This window comes from Mesoplodon densirostris, chromosome 5 (assembly GCF_025265405.1).
Source record: "Mesoplodon densirostris isolate mMesDen1 chromosome 5, mMesDen1 primary haplotype, whole genome shotgun sequence".
Taxonomy (NCBI): Eukaryota; Metazoa; Chordata; class Mammalia; order Artiodactyla; family Ziphiidae; genus Mesoplodon; species Mesoplodon densirostris.
This window is the reverse complement of record NC_082665.1, coordinates 46,718,750-46,737,783: the sequence shown is the minus strand read 5'-3', so window position 1 is coordinate 46,737,783 and position 19,034 is coordinate 46,718,750. Positions and strand designations below refer to the sequence as shown.

Genomic DNA, 19,034 nt, shown 5'->3' with positions numbered 1-19,034 from the left:
GGTGAGCACAGGAGGCTAGAGGAGGAGAAGATGCTATCCAAGTCAGCCTGGGGGTGTCAGGGATGGCATCATTGGGAGGTGAAGCCAGATCCCAGTTCTGAAAGGCACAGAAGAGTTGCCCAGGTAGAGAGAGGTGAGGCAGGAATGGGATTAGGAGTGACAAAGTGATTGTGGGCAGGTGCATAGGCCCAGGATCCAGGATGCAGCAAGGATATCCCTGATAGGGCTGAGGCCCCAAACTGCCCTGTGGATCTTTCTTCTCTGAACACAGACACCATCTGTCCTTCACCTCCTCCCTTACACCTTGAGGTATTCTTTTCAATGGTCTAGACCAGTCAAGGAGGGTTAATACCCAGCTAATGTTTCTTTTTTTTTTTTTTACGTCTTTATTGGAGTATAATTGCTTTACAATGGTGTGTTAGTTTCTGCTTTATAAAAAAGTGAATCAGTTATATATATATATATATGTTCCCATTCAGCTAATGTTTCTTAATCCCTCGCCTACAGAGCTCCCAGACCCTCCCTCACCCTGTTGAGGGCTAAACCTCCTTAAGGTTTTTCAGCTCTGGTGTCTCCCCTGCCAAAAGACCTGCCAGGCTTCCAGGCTGGCTTTGGTCCCCTCTTGGTGCTCACTGAGCCCCCATGTTCCCTGCAGTGGGCTGCATTATACAGTGATAGTTCTCATCTTTTCTTTCCTTTGCCAACTCAGCCTCCCGGCAAGTCACACTACAGCTAAAAGCTTCCCCCAACGTACTTTATTCACTTCTTAATCCAGGCCTTTAACACTCATTGAATCTGCTAGAGAGTCAAGCATGCCCACCCAGCTAACAATATGCTCTGTGTAAGAGCTGCTGGATGCTGTTGTGGATGATAAAGTATACTGCCTTGAAAAACTGTTTTGACCCGCAGCCATGGAATTTCCATCACTGCATCTAGCCACCAAGAAAAAACGTAGAAACTACCACCAGTGGCTTACGTAATTATCTACTACTAGAAATTAAAATCATCTTGGAGACTTAAGGGACGAATTAGCCCATGACAGTCCTTCTTACACTCTTATGTCCAGACAACATGGAACTGTGGCATGGTTACAGGTACAAAAAAATCTATCAAATCTATGTTAGCTTCTTTCCTCATTTTTCTTAACGTGTGTGTGCGCGCGCGCGCTGGGGGTGAGAAGAGGAAGGAGTGTGAATGTCTGTCCTGCCTAGCTTACTGGAGTTGCTGGAAGTACTAAACGTGAGAAATACTTGGCAGCACTCTACAGACTGTAGGATCCGTATGTTTAAATCTCTTCTTCCTTGAGCAGCCAGACACACCAGTTCCTAAGCTCTATGCTGGTTTAGTAAAACACTTTGCTTTTCCTAGTTCCAAAATAATTAAGTGGGCACTGTAGGAGCAAGGCCTGGGAAGATTTTTATGATAGAACTGTGATATGGAGTTGATCCCAGAAAGTCTTTTCCTAGGATTTTCTTAGGAGTCCTTTAACTAGCTTTTCCGACTCCTTTAAAAAAACTAGCCCATAGGTAAGGAGTTTCTCAGGCTCCGCCCCCACCAATCCTACAAGCACTAGAAGCTCTAGAGGACTAGAACCGGGGACGAAGGGGCCTTCTATACATACAGGAGTCAGGGTTTGCAACGCTGTTTAGAAATATAAGTCGGGGCAGGAGTCTCTGGCCACATTTCTCTCCGGTTAGCCCTCAGCGCATCCAGCCCTACTTTGTCTTCTCCCTGTGATTGGGTGAACCGCAGCCTCTTATCTCCGCCTTCGCTTCCACTGCCCTCTCCTACCCAGCACCCCAGTTCTCTACCCGCGGGACCCGCCCTTCTGGGGACGGTGGATTGTTTTATCTCCCGGGCGCGCCCCTGCAGGCGGCGATAGGAGCCAGGACTACAGCTCCCGGCATTCTACGCCGGGCAGCCGACCCGGTAGTAGCTATTTTCCGCGAGGTTGACCTCGCCGCTCGCCGCTCGCCGCTCGCCGCTCGCCGCTCGCCGCTCGCCGCTCGCCGCTCGCGACTCCAGGGGGCTCAGGGGCCTGTCTGCGGGAGGTGGGCACTGCCCAGGGCGACACTGCGGGAGCATGGCCATGCACCTGGGCAGGCTGAGCGCGGGCCCCTGCTGGCTCGCGGCGCGGGGCGGCTGCGGGGAGCTGCGCTCTTGGTCCCTGCGCTGCGCGGCCGGACGCTTCTGTCGCCCCCCTGGCACCGCTTGCCCCGAGCAGAGCCGCGGGCTGGGGTACGGCCCTACTGCGGGAGGCGGTCCCCGGCTGTGGACCGGGCTGGCCGCGGGGCTGGCGGGGCTGGCCGGGCTGGCCGCTGCCGCCTTCGGGCACGTGGAGCGGGCGGAGATGGTGAGCAAGAGCTCGGGGGCGCCGAGCCCCTCGCCGGGGAGGCCGGAGGAGGACGACGAGCTGGCCCGTCGCTGCAGCTGCTTCATGGCCTCACCTGTAACCGACCTACACGAGCTGCGGAGGAGGCCGGACGACATGAAGACCAAGATGGAGCTGCTGATCCTGGAGACCCAGGCCCAGGTGTGCCAGGCGCTGGCACAGGTGGACGGGGGCGCCCGCTTCTCTGTGGACCGGTGGGAGAGGAAGGAAGGTGAGGAGGTCGGCCCCTAGCGGGAGGTGGAGATGGGGAAGAGAGGTCGGGCTTTAGTTTGCAGGCAGAAAATGACTCAGAATAGGGGATGGGAGTAAGGAAAGGGGTACCTACACAGCGGCTGCTAGGTTAAAAGGGACACCTTTAAAACGATTGACACTGACAGGGTCATCAGCCGTCATCTTGCAGGTGTGGACCCAAATCTGCTGTCACTCTAGTACTGGACATTTAAAAAATCTTTGCAATTTTATATGGCATTTTCCACACAAGTCTTAAGGTCAGTTTTAGCCAACAGGCTTTGATGTCCAAGGTTGTAACTCAGCATAGATTTTCTCCACATTTCCTCTGCTTCTCTGGGTGCGTTTACCCTTTCTCTTCCTTTGGAGGTGGAAGAAGAAAGTCATCTCCTCTTTACTAAGGGTCAACCAGTCTCCTCCAGCTGAGGGAGTTATTGTGTCATTGTGTCTTTTCACCAGGTTGCGCAAGAAATATTTGACCTGGCTTGTCAGTAGTTCTGCCAAATGTACCCATCAGATTTCGTGCCAGGAAAATCTTTATTTCCACTGGTAAAATACTTAAGTATTAAAACCTAGTTCTTATAGCGTCCTACATTCATGACCATGTTATTGCCTATATAGTGAAACCTTACATCTTGGTCATAAACTTAAAGGATTTCTGATTCTTCTTACCTGGGACTACTGCAGCAACTTCTCATCAGCTGATATGGGGCTGTGATACTGCCATATTTATTTTAAATGAAGTTAAATCTGGTTTTCATAGTGTTTTCCATCTTGTAATTTTTTTTTAAATTAATTTATTTTTGGCTGTGTTGGGTCTTGGTTGCTGCGCGCAGGTTTTCTCTAGTTGTGGTGAGCAGGAGCTACTCTTTGTTGGGGCGCGTGGGCTTCTCATTGGGGTGGCTTGTTGCGGAGCACAGGCTCTAGGCTCGTGGGCTTCGGTAGTTGTGGCACGTGGGCTCAGTAGTTGTGGCTCACAGGCTCTAGAGCGCAGGCTCAGTAGTTGTGGTGCACGGGCTTAGTTGCTCCGCGGCATGTGGGATCTTCCAGGACCAGGGCTCGAACCCCTGTCCCCTGCATTGGCAGGCCGATTCTTAACCACTGCCACCAGGGAAGTCCTCCATCTTCTAATTTTTTAAGTGAAGACTGTTGAATCAGGACACAGCCTGGACTAGCTGTGTGACCTTCAGTAGTTACTTTTTGTGCCTCTGTTTCCTCATCTATGAAATGAAATTATAAATAACATATGAATGTATTATAAGGATAAAATAAGGTGTATATATTTGAAGTGCTGCAAATATTGTCTGATGCTTAGAAAGCACTGAGACAAATTGTTTGGGCCACTTACTAGTTGTGTGTTTTTGGAGAAAGTATTTTGCCTTTCTGGGCCTCAGTTTTCTCATTTGAAATATACAAGGGTCGTACGGGATCATCTCATGTCCCATCCAGCTCTAAAAATTTTTAGAAATAAAACAAGCCAAAAAAAATAAAAAGAAATAAAACAAGCCAAACATGAAGCTTCATGAAACAATTAACTCTTGTGGTACCTCTAGTGTCTTCAAAAAACAAACCAGCTACTAGTAGTAAAGCTCATATACCTAAATGTTAATGTGTGTCTCACTCAGTTCAAGCTTCCGAATTCCTTAAGCATTTCAGTATCTGTTTTTTAATTACCTGTAAACAAAATTAAAAGGCAAACAGCACACTGAGAAAAAACAATTGAAACAATATGGAGCTCTTAAATTTGGCAATACTGGAACACTCTTTGAATGTACTTATTCCTGTTTTTAATCTTAGCTTTCTCTCATGTATCACAACCAACAGCTGCCATTCTGAACAGTCTTATTTGAAGGGAAACTATTCCAGTGATTCATTTTAGATGATGACATAAGGATGTAGAAGAGTATTCGGTTGGGTGGTGTGGGGAGATAAAATATTCACCCATGATCAGTAGCAAATGTCATAAAGCTAAGCTGGTTATCTAATTTTATTGTACTTAAAAATTATAAATGTGCTGATATTATGGAAGATTTGGAAAATAGAGGAGGAAAATAACTCCTAATCCCACCACCTTCATGCAGCAGTTGTTTTTAACTTCGCATATCCCCTTACAGTCTCTCCTCATTTTACATTTCCATAAACAGGAGGTGGTGGCATCAGCTGTGTACTTCAAGATGGGCGTGTTTTTGAAAAGGCCGGGGTGAGCATTTCTGTCGTTCATGGAAATCTTTCTGAGGAAGCAGCAAAACAGATGAAAAGCAGAGGAAAGAAGCTGAAGACGAAAGATGGTAAATCAGACAATCTCCTTTAATAGGAGATTGTAAACCTTTTCTCCCCGCAAGTTTTATTTACAAAGTACATATTGCTTCTGTAAAATTCCATCTGGGTGCCTATGCCAGCTGAGCATGTTCACAATTACCTTTTTTTTTTAACATCTTTATTGGAGTATCATTGCTTTACAATGGTGTGTTCGTTTCTGCTTTATAACAAAGTGAACCAGCTATACACATACATACATCCCCATATCTCCTCCCTCTTGCGTCTCGCTCCCACCCTCCCTATCCCACCCCTCTAGGTGGTCGCAAAGCACTGAGCTGATCTCCCTGGGCTATGCGGCTGCTTCCCACTAGCTATCGATTTTACATTTGGTAGTGTATATATGTCCACAGTTATGAAGAACCTAGGGGCAGGACAGGAATAAAGACGCAGACGTAGAGAATGGACTTGAAGACACAGTTACTTTTTTTTTTTTTTTTTTTTGTGGTGCGCGGGCCTGTCACTGTTGTGGCCTCTCCCGTTGCAGAGCACAGGCTCCGGATGCACAGGCTCAGTGGCCATGGCTCATGGGCCCAGCCGCTCCACGGCATGTGGGATCTTCCCGGACCGGGGCACGAACCTGTGTCCCCTGCATCGGCAGGCGGACTCTCAACCACTGCGCCACCAAGGAAGCCCGACACAGTTACTTTTTAAAAATTATATTTTAAGAGACCAATTGAAAAGCAGCCTTTGAAGATTGATTCAGAAACCATGTTGGAGTTAATTTGTATCAAGCCAGGTGATCGAGTGCAGCTCACTGCATGTTTTACTTTCCAGGTAAATTGCCGTTTTGTGCTATGGGTGTGAGCTCTGTTATCCACCCCAAGAATCCTCATGCTCCTACTATCCATTTCAACTACAGATACTTTGAAGTAGAAGAAGCCGACGGTAAGGGCTCTGGAGGTGTGGAAAGTATTATTGTGCAAAATGTGTATTTTAAAGCACGTTAGGGGGCATAACATCTAAAATCAAGAAAAAATAAATGCCATCTTAACTAGGTTTTTTGGGAAGCATGTGAAAGCTTATTCCTTGGCAGGTGCAATGGATTATTTATTAGATGTGAAAAGTGAAAGTGGTATTGGCTGGTCTGTGGCATCCCCATTTTCCTCCAACACACAAGGAATGATTTAATGAACCCGAACTTATTTATTTATTTATTTATGGCTGTGTTGGGTCTTCGTTTCTGCGCGAGGGCTTTCTCTAGTTGCGGCAAGCGGGGGCCACTCCTCATCGCGGTGCGCGGGCCTCTCACTGTCGCGGCCTGTCTTGTTGTGGAGCACAGGCTCCAGACGCGCAGGCTCAGTAGCCGTGGCTCACGGGCCCAGTTGCTCTGCGGCATGTGGGATCCTCCTGGACCAGGGCTCAAACCCGTGTCCCCTGCATTGGCAGGCAGACTCTCAACCACTGCGCCACCAGGGAAGCCCCAATGAACCCGAACTTAAAGTGCACACAGGGTTCTTTGCAAATATAAATTTATTACATCCAAAGGAAAACCTCACGTGCAATGTTAAGTTGCCATTGAGAACTTGCTTTTGGAAATTATTTTCCACATATGTAGCTTTGCTAGTCACTAGTGCGTTGTCAGTGGGTTTAACATGGGGTGCAATTGATCATGCTTCATTATGTAAATATAGTTCCAGCCTGTGTTTGCCATTAGCTAGGCCAACTGTCACCCTGCCAGAGCACCTGTGCAGTGCACGCCACTCCTTTTGGTGTCCCTGCAGGTGATGGCATTTAAAGCAATGTATTTAACTTTTCCTTTTGAGTAGTGTGCTGTATCTCAAAGTCCACATCAGAATCCCATGTCTTGATTTGGTAGGTAACAAGCAGTGGTGGTTTGGTGGTGGATGTGACCTTACCCCAACATACTTGAACCAAGAGGATGCAGTGCATTTTCACAGGACTCTAAAGGAGGCTTGTGACCAGCATGGTCCAGATCTCTACCCCAAATTTAAAAAATGGTAGGTAACGTTATTGAACTTGTCATGACCGCTAAGTATTTTCCATTCCTTCTGTAGATCCTGAAGGCACTACTGTGTCACTAAGTATCTTTTTCAGCTTATGAAGGTTGAATTGTTTCCTTCCTCCCTCCCTTCCTTCCTTTCACCAGAAGTGAGATACGAGTTTTAAGTGGTTTTAATACATTATTTTCTTAGGAATATTTGAATGTCTGTGATAAAAATTGGGTAGCAATATCTTTTTTTTTTTTTTTTTTTGCTGTACGCGGGCCTCTCACTGTTGTGGCCTCTCCTGTTGCAGAGCACAGGCTCCAGACGCGCAGGCTCAGCGGCCATGGCTCACGGGCCCAGCCGCTCCGCGGCATGTGGGATCCTCCCGGACCGGGGCACGAACCCGTGTCCCCTGCATTGGCAGGCGGACTCTCAACCACTGCGCCACCAGGGAAGCCCAGCAATATCATTTTTGATACCAGATGATTTAGGATATAAACTTGAAGGTGATATATGCCTGAGAATCAGAGGCTTTTTAATCCTAAAGTGGGATATTAAATTCTCATCCCACACGAGGATTATTATCTTGTTGTTGCCATGGAAATGTGTTAGGGCATGGGAAGGGTTGGAGAACTATTAGGAGAGGTGCAAATGTACTGGAGATTTTGGACAAGGAGAAAGTGGGATTGGAAACTTTGTGAAAGGAGCTCTAATGGTAAAGAAAAAAGTAGTGAGGAGACCCAGGATATTTGGTAGATGTGGAATGGAGTCTGTGCATAAGTTGTTTGGAATAATAAAGTACTCAACACTGCTTAGAGCTAATTGCCATTCTAGAAAAAGGAGGAACAGAAAGGGTTTTGGGGTTTGTTTTTTTTTTGCTTTGCTTTTAGTGCTAATATTTGTGGAATCTTGATGTTATTTATCTAAGAATATGGAGTTCAGCTTTAAAATCCTCAGAAAATATAAGACATTTAAAGAACCTCTCTTTGATTTGACATTACCACTAAACACTGGATAGCTATGGACACACAGATGTAGGATGAAGGGTTGTTTTTCTCTTACAAATCGGCTTCCTTTCAGGAGGAGGATTGATGGGGTAGACATTCTCTCTCTCTCTCTTTTTTTTTTTTTTTGGTTTCCTTTTATTGCTGTTACTGAAGAACTTTATCTGAGTAGTATTAATAAAATATCTAGGATGTGGGCTAGCTAAAAAGTTTTTAGTATACATATTTAGTAAATCTCTTCATTTCATAATATCATGAAAAGAGATTTGGAAATAACATGATTTAGTTAATGCTGGCTTTACAGCCTTGCTCAGGATATACTTTAATTCTGTTAATAAAATGTACCTATGAAGAAAAGCCAAGAAGTCACAGTCAAGGTGAATTTTACCAGCACATCAGTTCTAGGGATTTGCATCTGCTGCCTTTTCTTTTTTTTTTTTTAAACTTTAAGCTATTAAGGCTATTTTTTTTTTAATTTTTATTTATGTATTTATTTATTTATTTTCGGCTGTGTTGGGTCTTCCTTTCTGTGCGAGGGCTTTCTCTAGTTGCGGCAAGTGGGGGCCACTCTTCATCGCAGTGTGCGGGCCTCTCACTATTGCGGCCTCTCCCGTTGCGGAGCACAGGCTCCAGACGCGCAGGCTCAGTAATTGTGGCTCACGGGCCTAGTTGCTCCGCGGCATGTGGGATCTTCCCAGACCAGGGCTCGAACCCATGTCCCCTGCATTGGCAGGCAGATTCTCAACCACTGCGCCACCAGGCAAGCCCCTAAGGCTATTTTTAAGATAACCTTTTCAATAGTTTTTAGTTTTTGTTTGTACAGGTTTTCTATTTAGGAACCCTCATTATACAGAGATAATGAAAACTATTTCCAGGATGTAAACTATACTGCAAATTTAGCAATTAGGAAAGACTTAGGAAATCTGCTCTAGTAGGCACAGGTGGGGAAAGACTCAAGAACAAATTGATAGTTTCATGTGCTGGTTCACAAGGGCAACCTTTAATGTTCTGAAGACTCTTATTCTCTGAACATTTCCTTCCAGCACCCCTCCCCTGAGTTATGCGTGCTATAGAGTCATCACATTTTATTGCCGAAAGAGACCTTAGAGATCATTTATTCTACCTTCCTTTGGTGAATAAGAACTGATTCAGACAGCTTAGGGGGTAGCACTCCATCAAGGACCTGGTTTGTGTCATTGTTGGTAGAGGATTCCTGCCTGCTGCGAAAGTAGCAGTGCTTCTGCGGGCAGCAGCATCACTTGTTTTAAGGAATACAGTGCTTTAAAAAAAAGAAGGAAATACAGTATTAATAGTGGACTCTGTTTCTTTTCAGTAAAGGTCTTAGAGTGCCACATCTTCAGATAGACATGTATTAGCTTGCCTGTTGCTTTGTAGGTAAAAGTGTAAGCATTTTCTTCGTTGTTGATAACTGCAGGAAATCTGTCTAAAACTCTAGTTTCATTTTCAGACATGGACAAAAAGTAAGGGTGCTGTGCTGGCATTAGTCAGGGATGGTGCTCTAAGCTGAAATGCTCACGCTGATGTTCATGTCTGTCTGTTTTTTTCCTCTTTGGTCCCTGATTTGGCCTTGCTGTATTTTCCAGGTGCGACGATTACTTTTTTATAGCCCATCGTGGGGAGCGGAGGGGCATCGGGGGTATCTTTTTTGATGACCTTGACTCTCCATCCAAGGAGGAGGTCTTTCGCTTTGTGCAGAGCTGTGCCCAGGCTGTCATTCCTTCTTATATCCCCCTTGTGAAAAAGCACTGTGATGACTCCTTCACCCCCCGGGAGAAGTTGTGGCAGCAGCTCCGGAGAGGACGGTGAGTGAGTGACAGGAGGACCGTCTCATTGCATAACTCTGGGGGGTAGGAGGTCGGGAAGTGGGGCAGCCGTAATAAGAGTGGATGATATGTTGTCTTGGGCAGATACTTTGTCAGGTTTGTCAATACTCACCCTAATTTCTTTTCATAACTAGATAAATATCAAGTGAATTAAGAAACATTGTATAAAATAGTATTATAAAAAGAGTGAAGTTTGTTTAATTTGTGTATACATTAGAGAACCATATTAGGCCTATAGTAAGAACTTGTTGAATTGATTTCCCCTGATTTTTTTTTAATTAGTTTCTGCTTTATAACAAGGTGAATCAGTCATACATATACATCTGTTCCCACATCCCTTCCCTCTTGCGTCTCCCTCCCTCCCACCCTCCCCATCCCACCCCTCCAGGCGGTCACAAAGCACCGAGCTGATCTCCCTGTGCTCTGCGGCTGCTTCCCACTATCTATCTGCCTTACTGTTTGGTACTGTATATATGTCCATGCCTCTCTCTCGCTTTGTCTCATCAGCTGATTTCTTATAGTTTCTTCTAGCAATACCTTCCAGCCTTACGCCAAGATAGGGGAATCATTTAATATTTTTTGCTGCTTTGTAAATTTGGAATCACACATTTTTTTTCATTTATCTTTAGGTTTTCATGGAAGGTGTTACAATGAAAATAATCACTTCAGAAATTATTTACACTTAATGATAATATTTATTAATTATGGAGATGTTAATATGTGCTGGCTAATATGTTAGGCAGTTTGCATCTAAATTTCTTCACAAACCTGTGAGATTGGTGTAATTATCATCATTTTACAGGTGACAAAACTTAGCAAAGTAAGTCCCTTGCCCAAGTTTACACAGCTAATAAATAAAAGATCCCAGGTGTGGAACCAGGTCATCGTGCCTTCAAAACTTGCAGACTTTCTTAGATGTGAATGAAGTTAAGTAGGTCTTATTTCTGACTGTGATGCTCACCTTAGCCACCCTGCTTTGTGCACTCAGCTTGGTGAGCTCAGTTGGGTGACCAGCGTGAGGTCATCTTCAGCGGGGGTGTGATTGTGAATCAGCTCCAAATTATCCAGTCTTCCCTCTCACAGCGGTTTCTCATTACCATCTTAATTGCATGTGTACTACTGGTCCATGGCTATAAAATGGATTTTTCTCATTTATGTTAATTTTGTCTCAGGCATATGAAACTTTTGGGTACTTAAGGAGGTAAAGCTAAAAGGTCAACTTAGATAATGTTCAAAGTCTCAAGGTAAATGTTGTTGTTTATTCTTTCTTAGGACTACCTCTGCTTGCTTGCTCCCTGTTTATAAACTTGGGAAAACGAGAATTGATGAAGTGTTCTTGTTAGACAGTCCTTTAACAATGCATCTGTTTTGGGACTTTTTTTTTTTTTTTTTGGTCCCATGATTTCCCAGATACACCTTTACTACTCCTTCCCTTCACTTGAGTTTATTAGGTGCCTCCTATGGCTAGGGACCATGCTGGGAAAAGCTCACAGTTTAGTGGGGAAGACCACCCTAAGAGGATAATTTAAAACTCTGTGGAAACAACAACAACAAACTCCAATAAAAAACAAACAAGAAACTAAAAAAAGAAAAGAAAAACTCTGTGGAAAGTGCAATGTTCTAGTTTTGCGTAAGATTTCTTATGCAAAGCTGGCAGGTTTCGTGAATACTAATGAGGTGAAGCCTTTAAAACCTCTTGGACATAGGAATGATGTTTTATTTTGTTTGCTTTGTTTTTATTATTAATTGACAACATATTTTGAAAGTTCTGTTTGTGTGTATCATTTCATGTCCGTGTTTTTTGAATTAGGCAGAAGTGTGGGGTATTAGGTTGATTTTCTGTGGTGTGGTGGGTGACTGTACTTTCAACGAAAGGCTCCTTCTACCACCCATATCTCTGGGCCTTAAAATGGCAGAAATCTCTGGGGCTTAAGATAACCCCAGCTCTTTGCTGCGGTTATGAGCCCTGTCTTCACTTTCTTACACGGCATTTATAACCCATTATCTGGATTACTCTTCCCCACTTCCTCACATCCCCTTCTGTATGACTTTCCCCTGCAGTGGTTAGGCTGCTTCTCTTTTGACTTTGCAGCCTCTTACTTGGCTCTCTCATTTAGTCTCTTGTCCTCAGTTACTACTATTCTCTCCCCAGACCTTGAACCTCCGGTCTTAGTCTTCTTTTTTGTTTTGCTGTATTTTGGGAAAGGGAAACAGGATACAGTGTAAGTATCAGTTAAATTGAAGGGAGTGGTTAAGGTTTATAGTTTGTAGGTACCTCGGAGAGGATAAATGTATGGAAAGGATCAGAAAGATCAGATCTAAGCAAAACCTGGTGAGAGTCAGGCTGATATACAGAAAGGAGCATTGTTCACTCAAAACAGAAAAGCAGCACAGGGATCCTATAGAGGCTCATTTGGGAGCTCCTTACAAGGGTCTTTGAACAAGACATCTGTACAAATAGAGAATCACAGCCATCCCTTAAATATCATGTTTCAGGAGGGTAACATCAGGGGTGAAAAAGGGAGCTGAGAGACTGGAGTTCTTTTCCATGGTCTTAGGAAGAAGTTAGGAAGATTCACTTAAATTATCTTTTGAAACAGACATAAGAAGGTATTAAACAGTTATTAGTGCACAGAACTCAATCAGTGATAAATAAATGGTGAGGACTAGAAAGGGATCCATGAATGTAATTTATTTAAATTTTCTCAGAGCCTTTAGCAAGTTTCCACAGTGAAGGTTGCTTTCTAAAAATTGAAGGACTGTGGGAACCTAGAGAATATTTTTCTCTAGTTGTGATTAAATACAGTAACCAATGCATAAACGGTAATATCTGAGGGAAGTTCAGACCAAGAGAGTAGTTTTTGAGTGAGTTGACAAATGATATGAAGGGAGACTATTGAAATTTTCAGATTTATGGATCATTCTCAATTCTTTTGGGTAGTCGAAATTATCTTTTGAAATTGGAGAGAAGAGACCCTTTTACAAAGGATCTCATGATGTTAAAGGCAATCACAGATTTTTAAGCTAGACAGAGTTTAGATATGACTCTATGGCAGTTCATGGAAAACTAATATCCTGAACCAGGTTTTAGTTGATGCTAAGGACTGACCACTGCAACTCAATCACTACCTTCTATTACGACTTTGTCATTAATTTGCAGGAAGACTGCTTATTAATGCTGTTAACTATTTTAAGAAAAGGAAATATCTAGAATATATTAGTAATTATTAATAGATTTCTGCTATCTTTTCTTGGCTTTTCAATTACAAGAGCTTTACACTGTCTTAGTTCGTGTGAGTTATTAGCAGTGAAATGAAGTCTTTGACTGTGAAGCATCTCAGACTCTAGGTGAGGGCCAGAAAGAGCTGTCTTATCCTGATAAAGGGTGCCATTTGCTTTTCTTAATTGTTTTTGTGCCTTCAAGTTCTAAGCTTTGTGTTCATTCTGTTTATTTATTGGAAGACATAACCTTATTGTTTTGTAACTGCTCTATGTTGGGGCTGAATCTATATCCTATTGTTGGTTGGATAGAATAGCCTTTTCTTTATGCCTTTCCAGATGGCGAAAACTCAACGGATGAGACTGGTGTTTTCTCTGCCAGTTCCAGCTGATGGGGTGGGAGGTGGTGGGAAGATGCCCCCGCTTTAAGTATTTGTTATGGACTAATCTTAAGAAAGGGTTTACTCACCCAACCCTTAATCTTATTTGATGTCTTTATGTCAGGTATGTAGAATTTAACCTGCTGTATGATCGGGGTACAAAGTTTGGCCTCTTCACTCCAGGATCCAGGATCGAAAGCATCTTGATGTCTTTACCTCTCACTGCCCGGTAAGAATAACTCATAAGAATAATAGTTATTCCCTAACCCCACAATCCTCTAATCCCCACAAAACATGAACATTGACACCACAAATGTCTTTCCTAAAGACTTCATTGGTTTTGACTTTGCTGCCTGTATAAGAAAATCACAGGCAAACCACAGGCAAATCAAATTGGTTTTTTTAAGGGGTGGCAGGATAAATGATATAGCTTTATATGTGAGAGCAGGGAAAGGATAGAGGGAATGAGAAGATAGGGTGGATGATGGTGTCTAGGGAGCTAGATTGACTGTTCCTACTTGGTAATTTTCTAGGAAGAGCTATGAGCAAAGCAGATTTATATGAACATAACAGCTCTTTAATTTTATTGGAAATGATTGCACTTGTGCGGAAAGGTCTTATTCTCCACTATGAAGTATTAAGCTTGTATGAAAGTAGGCGGGATTATTTCAGATGCTTTACGTGCTGCCATGGTGTGCTTCCATAAAGGTTAATTGAATCTCGGGGGGGAATTTTAAAATCTATTTATGTTGGTGCTATTAGGTTAATAAAGATCTACAGTTGACTTTTTTGGCTTTGAGGAAGTGAGAATGGTGTGTATCCAGACTGAAATAGAAAAGATCAGAAAAAATATGACCATTGCTTGTCTTAGAAGAGCTAGAATCTTCTTTTCTCCATGAATTTAAATATCCAAATAAGAATGGACTGGCTGGCATTGAAGGTCTGCCTTGCGTCATTCTGCTGTGCAGATCTAGCCTTGTGAGATCAGTACCCTCTACCATTGTCACTACATTCAGAATGGCATTGGCTCTGTCCTTGTTTAGCTGTTGTTCGTGGGATCTCATGTCCTTGGCTGGATTCTCATGCACGTCACTGTTAGGTGTTCTCGCCACCCTAGAGGCAAGATGTGATTAAAAAGTAGGCATGAGGGCTTCCCTGGTGGCGCAGTGGTTGAGAGTCCGCCTGCCAATTCAGGGGACACGGGTTCGTGCCCCGGTCCAGGAGGATCCCACATGCCGCGGAGCGGCTGGGCCCGTGAGCCATGGACGCTGAGCCTGCGCGTCTGGAGCCTGTGCTCCGCAATGGGAGAGGCCACAACAGTGAGAGGCCCGCGTACCGCAAAAAAAAAAAAAAAAAAAAAGTAGACATGAGATCTTAAGGCCTTGGGTAGTCTACCTGATCTCTGTTGGCCTCTAATTATAATGCACATTCCAAACTGCAGGTAAGGGCGGATTATAAATCAATCCCTTGCTCAACTGAATAACATTAATGCAACAGGTTATTTTTAGCTTCTTAAAGTCTGCACCAGGGGTCTGCAAACTTAAGGCTTCAGGACAAATCTAGGTCCACTTGTGTTTATGTACAGCCCTTAAGCTAAGAATGGAATTTACATTTTTAAAGGATTATTAAAAACAAACAAAAAAGGAATAGGCAAGAGACTGCAAAAGGTATGTGACCCCAAGAGCCTAAGGTATTTATTATGTGGCCCTTTACAGGAAAAGTTTGCAGCCTCTGATCCAAACCAGTGTTTGCCAGATTTCATACTACAGTTTGACCATTTTGACCATATTTGTATATTTATATATAATCTAAGGTATTATTTACTTAAATTGTATACTCTTAGTTTTTTCAGAGAGAAAATGAAAGGCAAACCAACATTTTTGTCATAAATAGAAAGTAGCACATTAAAATAAATGCCGAAGTACTAAGCTAAAAGAAGTTTGCCCATGGATCACCTGAGGTTCTATACTTTTTGAAACCCTGGTTTTTAGTAAAAGTATGTTTTGGCTCTGGAATATTAATATTAGCTAGAGTATGCTCTGGAATTATTAAGAAACTTTATTTCTTTAGCAGCAAATATTTTTTAAAAGCCTAGTGGAGACAAAGAGGTATAAGTCTTTTTATTACTCTTAGAATTTTATTTTTCATTTATTGTAGATAAAGAGCTATGTATGTTGTTAATTTATTTTTTATTGTTACTACGTTTTTTGCTTCTGTTTTGAACCTGCATAGATGGGAGTACATGCATTCACCCTCAGAGAACTCCAAAGAAGCTGAAATTCTGGACGTTTTGCGCCATCCGAGGGACTGGGTGCATTGATGCAGGCAGAGCAGTCTTCCTAGGGTCTGGGAGACACACAATGGGCCCCCTGCTCCACTGGCTGGCACCACCACCACTGTGTGGCACTTAGTTACCTGTGTCTCAGAGCTCCAGTCTTCTCTGCCCTGGAGTCTGCCTCCTTTCCTGGTGAAATGTGTTTTAAGCACCACCAGCTTCCGCTGGATGCTGTCGGTGATGGATGGTGAGGTGGCAGCTTGTCAGAGTCAACTGGTTGATGTAAAACTCATTTATACTTTTAGAATCATTTTATATGACTAGTTTACAAACAGTGACAATTTCTAAGAATTGGCTTAGGGGATCTAAATATTATAATTTGTATCAGGAAACTTCTCATGTTATTTTTGTTTCATATATTTTTTAAAGGTTTAGTTTCAGCCACAAAAATCTGTAGTGGGACAAATTTTATTTTCATTAATTCAATGAGATTGAGACTAGTAATTTTAGAAAGCAACTGGAAATGAAAGTAAAAATTTTACTTTGTCATTACTGAAGTTTATTTGATCATAATCTTTATATATCTTTAGAGATCATAATATTATAAAATATTCACTTTTGTAATGATAGATATTTAGGAATACTTGAAATTTTCTTAGTCTCTGCATGTGTTACAATTCATTGATTACCTATAGTTAACTCTAAAGTGACATCACTGTTACTTAAACAAGGGATATCTAGGTTGTAATTTTGATTTTTGTAGAACCATAATTTGTTTATGCTGAGATTTTTGCACTTTTGAATGTGAAGGCTTATACCCTTGGATTCTGATACTTAAAAATTTCTCTTCCAGACATTTCTGTATGGAGGTTTAGACTAAGAACAATCCTGGGGATGTTGTGAATTTAGGAAATGAGAAACATTTTCCTTCTCTAATTAAAGCAGACATAACTAGTGTAAGAAGCATGTAGGCATTTTATAAATATATTTCCTTGAATATGGACTAATTGAAATAGTCCTGTTTTTAAATTAGAGATTCTGCAACTTTTACCTTTGCAATTAAGAGAAAATCACAACAAAGTTCTCAAGACTTCTTTGTTCATATAATAATGTGAATATTTTATTCATAATATATTGAAGTTTGTAAGGAATGTTATCTTCTTACATTATTACTAAGCATTATCTTGGAATATGTTGAATGTATGATCATGTGTGGCTCTGTAGAGCTGGAAAATGTATGAATTCAACTCTTACAACAGGTGTGCTGATAAATTTTATTATGAAATATGACTAAGAGATGTTTATTTTTTCATTTTTTCCAGGGTAATTGACATAGGGAAGATAAATATTTCTTAGTACTAAAACCATAGTTCCTCATTCCTAGGTATTTTACCCAAGAAAAATATAAGTTTTGCAGTTGAATTTTCATAGCAGCTTTATTCTCAATAGCCAAAATTTAGAAATAACACAACTGCCCATCAGCAGGTGAATGGATAAACAAGTTATAATATATCCATATGTTAAAATACCACTCAACAATGAAAAGGAACATCTATTGATAAAGGCAAGAACATGGCTGATATCAGAAAGTCATTATGCCAAGTGAAAGAAGCTAGACACAGAAGAGCACTAGCCCCAGAGGTTATGTAGTGTCACGTCCTTCACATTCCGTTGGTTACAAGTGAGTCGCTAAAAACAGCTCCTGATTCACCGGGGAGGGAATTAGACCCCAGCTCTCAATGGGAGGAGTGTCAAGGATTTGTGATCATCTTCAAAACCACCACATAGCCTTTCACACCCAAAACCACAAAATAGATTTGGCATTCCCTCCCTTATTGCCCTAATCAAATCCTGTTGAGTCCACCTTTGAAATGTTTCTTATTTCCTGCCTCTGTCCCCTGCCATGACTCTACTTTGGTCCCACATTCCCTCTCACCTGAATGTTTGCCGTACCCTACCTGCCTCTGGTCACTCTGATCTCCATTCTCTCCCTTCAGAATTACTTCACCGAATAGGAAGCAACCTAAGTGTCCATCGACAGATGAATGGATAAAGAAGATGTGGCACATATACACAATGGAATATTACTCAGCCATAAAAAGAAACGAAATTGAGTTATTTGTAATGAGGTGGATGGGCCTAGAGTCTATCATACAGAGTGAAGTAAGTCAGAAAGAGAAAAACAAATACCATATGGGAACACATATATGTGGAATCTAAAAAAAAAAAAGGTTCTGATGAACCTAGGGGCAGGACAGGAATAAAGACGCAGATGTAGAGAATGGACTTGAGGACACGGAGGGGGAAGGGTAAGCTGGGATGAAGTGAGAGAGCGGCATGGAAATATATACACTACCAAAGGTAAAACAGATAGCTAGTGGGAAGCAGCCGCATAGCACAGGGAGATCAGCTCGGTGCTTTGTGACCACCTAGAGGGGTGGAATAGGGAGGGTGGGAGGGAGATGCAAGAGGGAAGAGAGATGGGAACATATGTATATGTACAGCTGATTCACTTTGTTATACAGCAGAAACTAACACACCATTGTAAAGCAATTATACTCCAATAAAGATGTTAAAAAAATTACTTCACTAAATCCCATTCTTAACTTCCCTCCTCAGATATTTTAAGCATCCTCCCTTCTCCTACAGAAAAGTTTCTGAACTCTATCTGACATTGAAAGCAATCCACCATTTGACACAGACCTCTTTTCAGCCTTATCTTCTCCTCCTTGCCTCCCCTGCCTTCAGGCTCAGATTGCATATCACCACTCCGCATTTTTCTGAACATTCCCCAAGCCTCTTCCATCTGACCTGACAGATAGCTGCTGCTATCACCGCTTGGAATCTCTTTTTGTCCCCTTCAGCACATTTTACCTTTAGTATTGCTGTCATCACAGTCTGTATTCATATAGTCACTCAGAGTACACTGTACTTCAAAATATCTAAGGTGGGTCTTTCCTCATTTATAAAGTCTGCTACCTTATGAATGACCTGTTAACCTTTGTCCTCCAACATTGTTTTGCAATAATATATTGTGGTATCAAGCTTAATATTGTTTTACTTTACAACCGTCTCATTCCTAGTTTGTGAAGATAAAAGTTCCCAGTAAACATCTTTTAAGAGCCCATTTAGAAATTGTTTTCAAGGATGTTTGTATTATCCCTGCCACAAATATTAACTATGTATTTGAAATCCCACATTTAAAGAAAGTTGGTCCTTCTTTCCAAAGAAACACACATGTAAATTCCAGTTTCATAATAAACCTAAATTAGCACATTCAAGTTAGTGAAGCTTGGACATCTACAATATGGCTTGACTAAGTATCATTACATTGTAACCTGAAACTGAGTCATGGGTCATGCAATGTAAAATCTCAGACTTGTTTCTACAGGTGGTTTTATGCCAGATACACACCAGTATATACCAG

General features: G+C 42.2%; 1 protein-coding gene across 2 annotated transcripts; it reads left to right on the top strand.

The window, feature by feature from the left end:
* Positions 1-1,855: 1,855 nt before the first annotated feature.
* On the top strand, positions 1,856-18,049 carry CPOX (coproporphyrinogen oxidase). 2 transcript variants are annotated; one of them, XM_060098652.1, is made up of 7 exons: positions 1,856-2,603; positions 4,765-4,908; positions 5,714-5,824; positions 6,756-6,897; positions 9,494-9,712; positions 13,457-13,561; positions 17,605-18,049. In XM_060098652.1, the coding sequence occupies exons 1-7, from the start codon at positions 2,084-2,086 to the stop codon at positions 17,825-17,827; spliced, it is 1,464 nt and encodes a 487-aa protein (XP_059954635.1). In that variant the 5' UTR covers positions 1,856-2,083; the 3' UTR covers positions 17,828-18,049. The 2 variants fall into 2 exon arrangements, with proteins under 2 accessions (XP_059954635.1, XP_059954636.1); XM_060098653.1 differs by lacking the exon at positions 17,605-18,049 and adding an exon at positions 15,565-16,897 and having other exon boundaries at positions 1,875-2,603.
* The last annotated feature ends 985 nt before the right edge of the window (positions 18,050-19,034 follow it).

Excerpts from the sequence above, each read along its gene's own strand:
- CPOX (XM_060098652.1), top strand. The coding sequence starts at position 2,084 with ATGGCCATGCACCTGGGCAGGCTGAGCGCGGGCCCCTGCTGGCTCGCG. Across the intron at positions 6,898-9,493 it reads TACCCCAAATTTAAAAAATG|GTGCGACGATTACTTTTTTA; the intron begins GTAGGTAACGTT and ends TGTATTTTCCAG. Across the intron at positions 9,713-13,456 it reads CAGCAGCTCCGGAGAGGACG|GTATGTAGAATTTAACCTGC; the intron begins GTGAGTGAGTGA and ends TCTTTATGTCAG.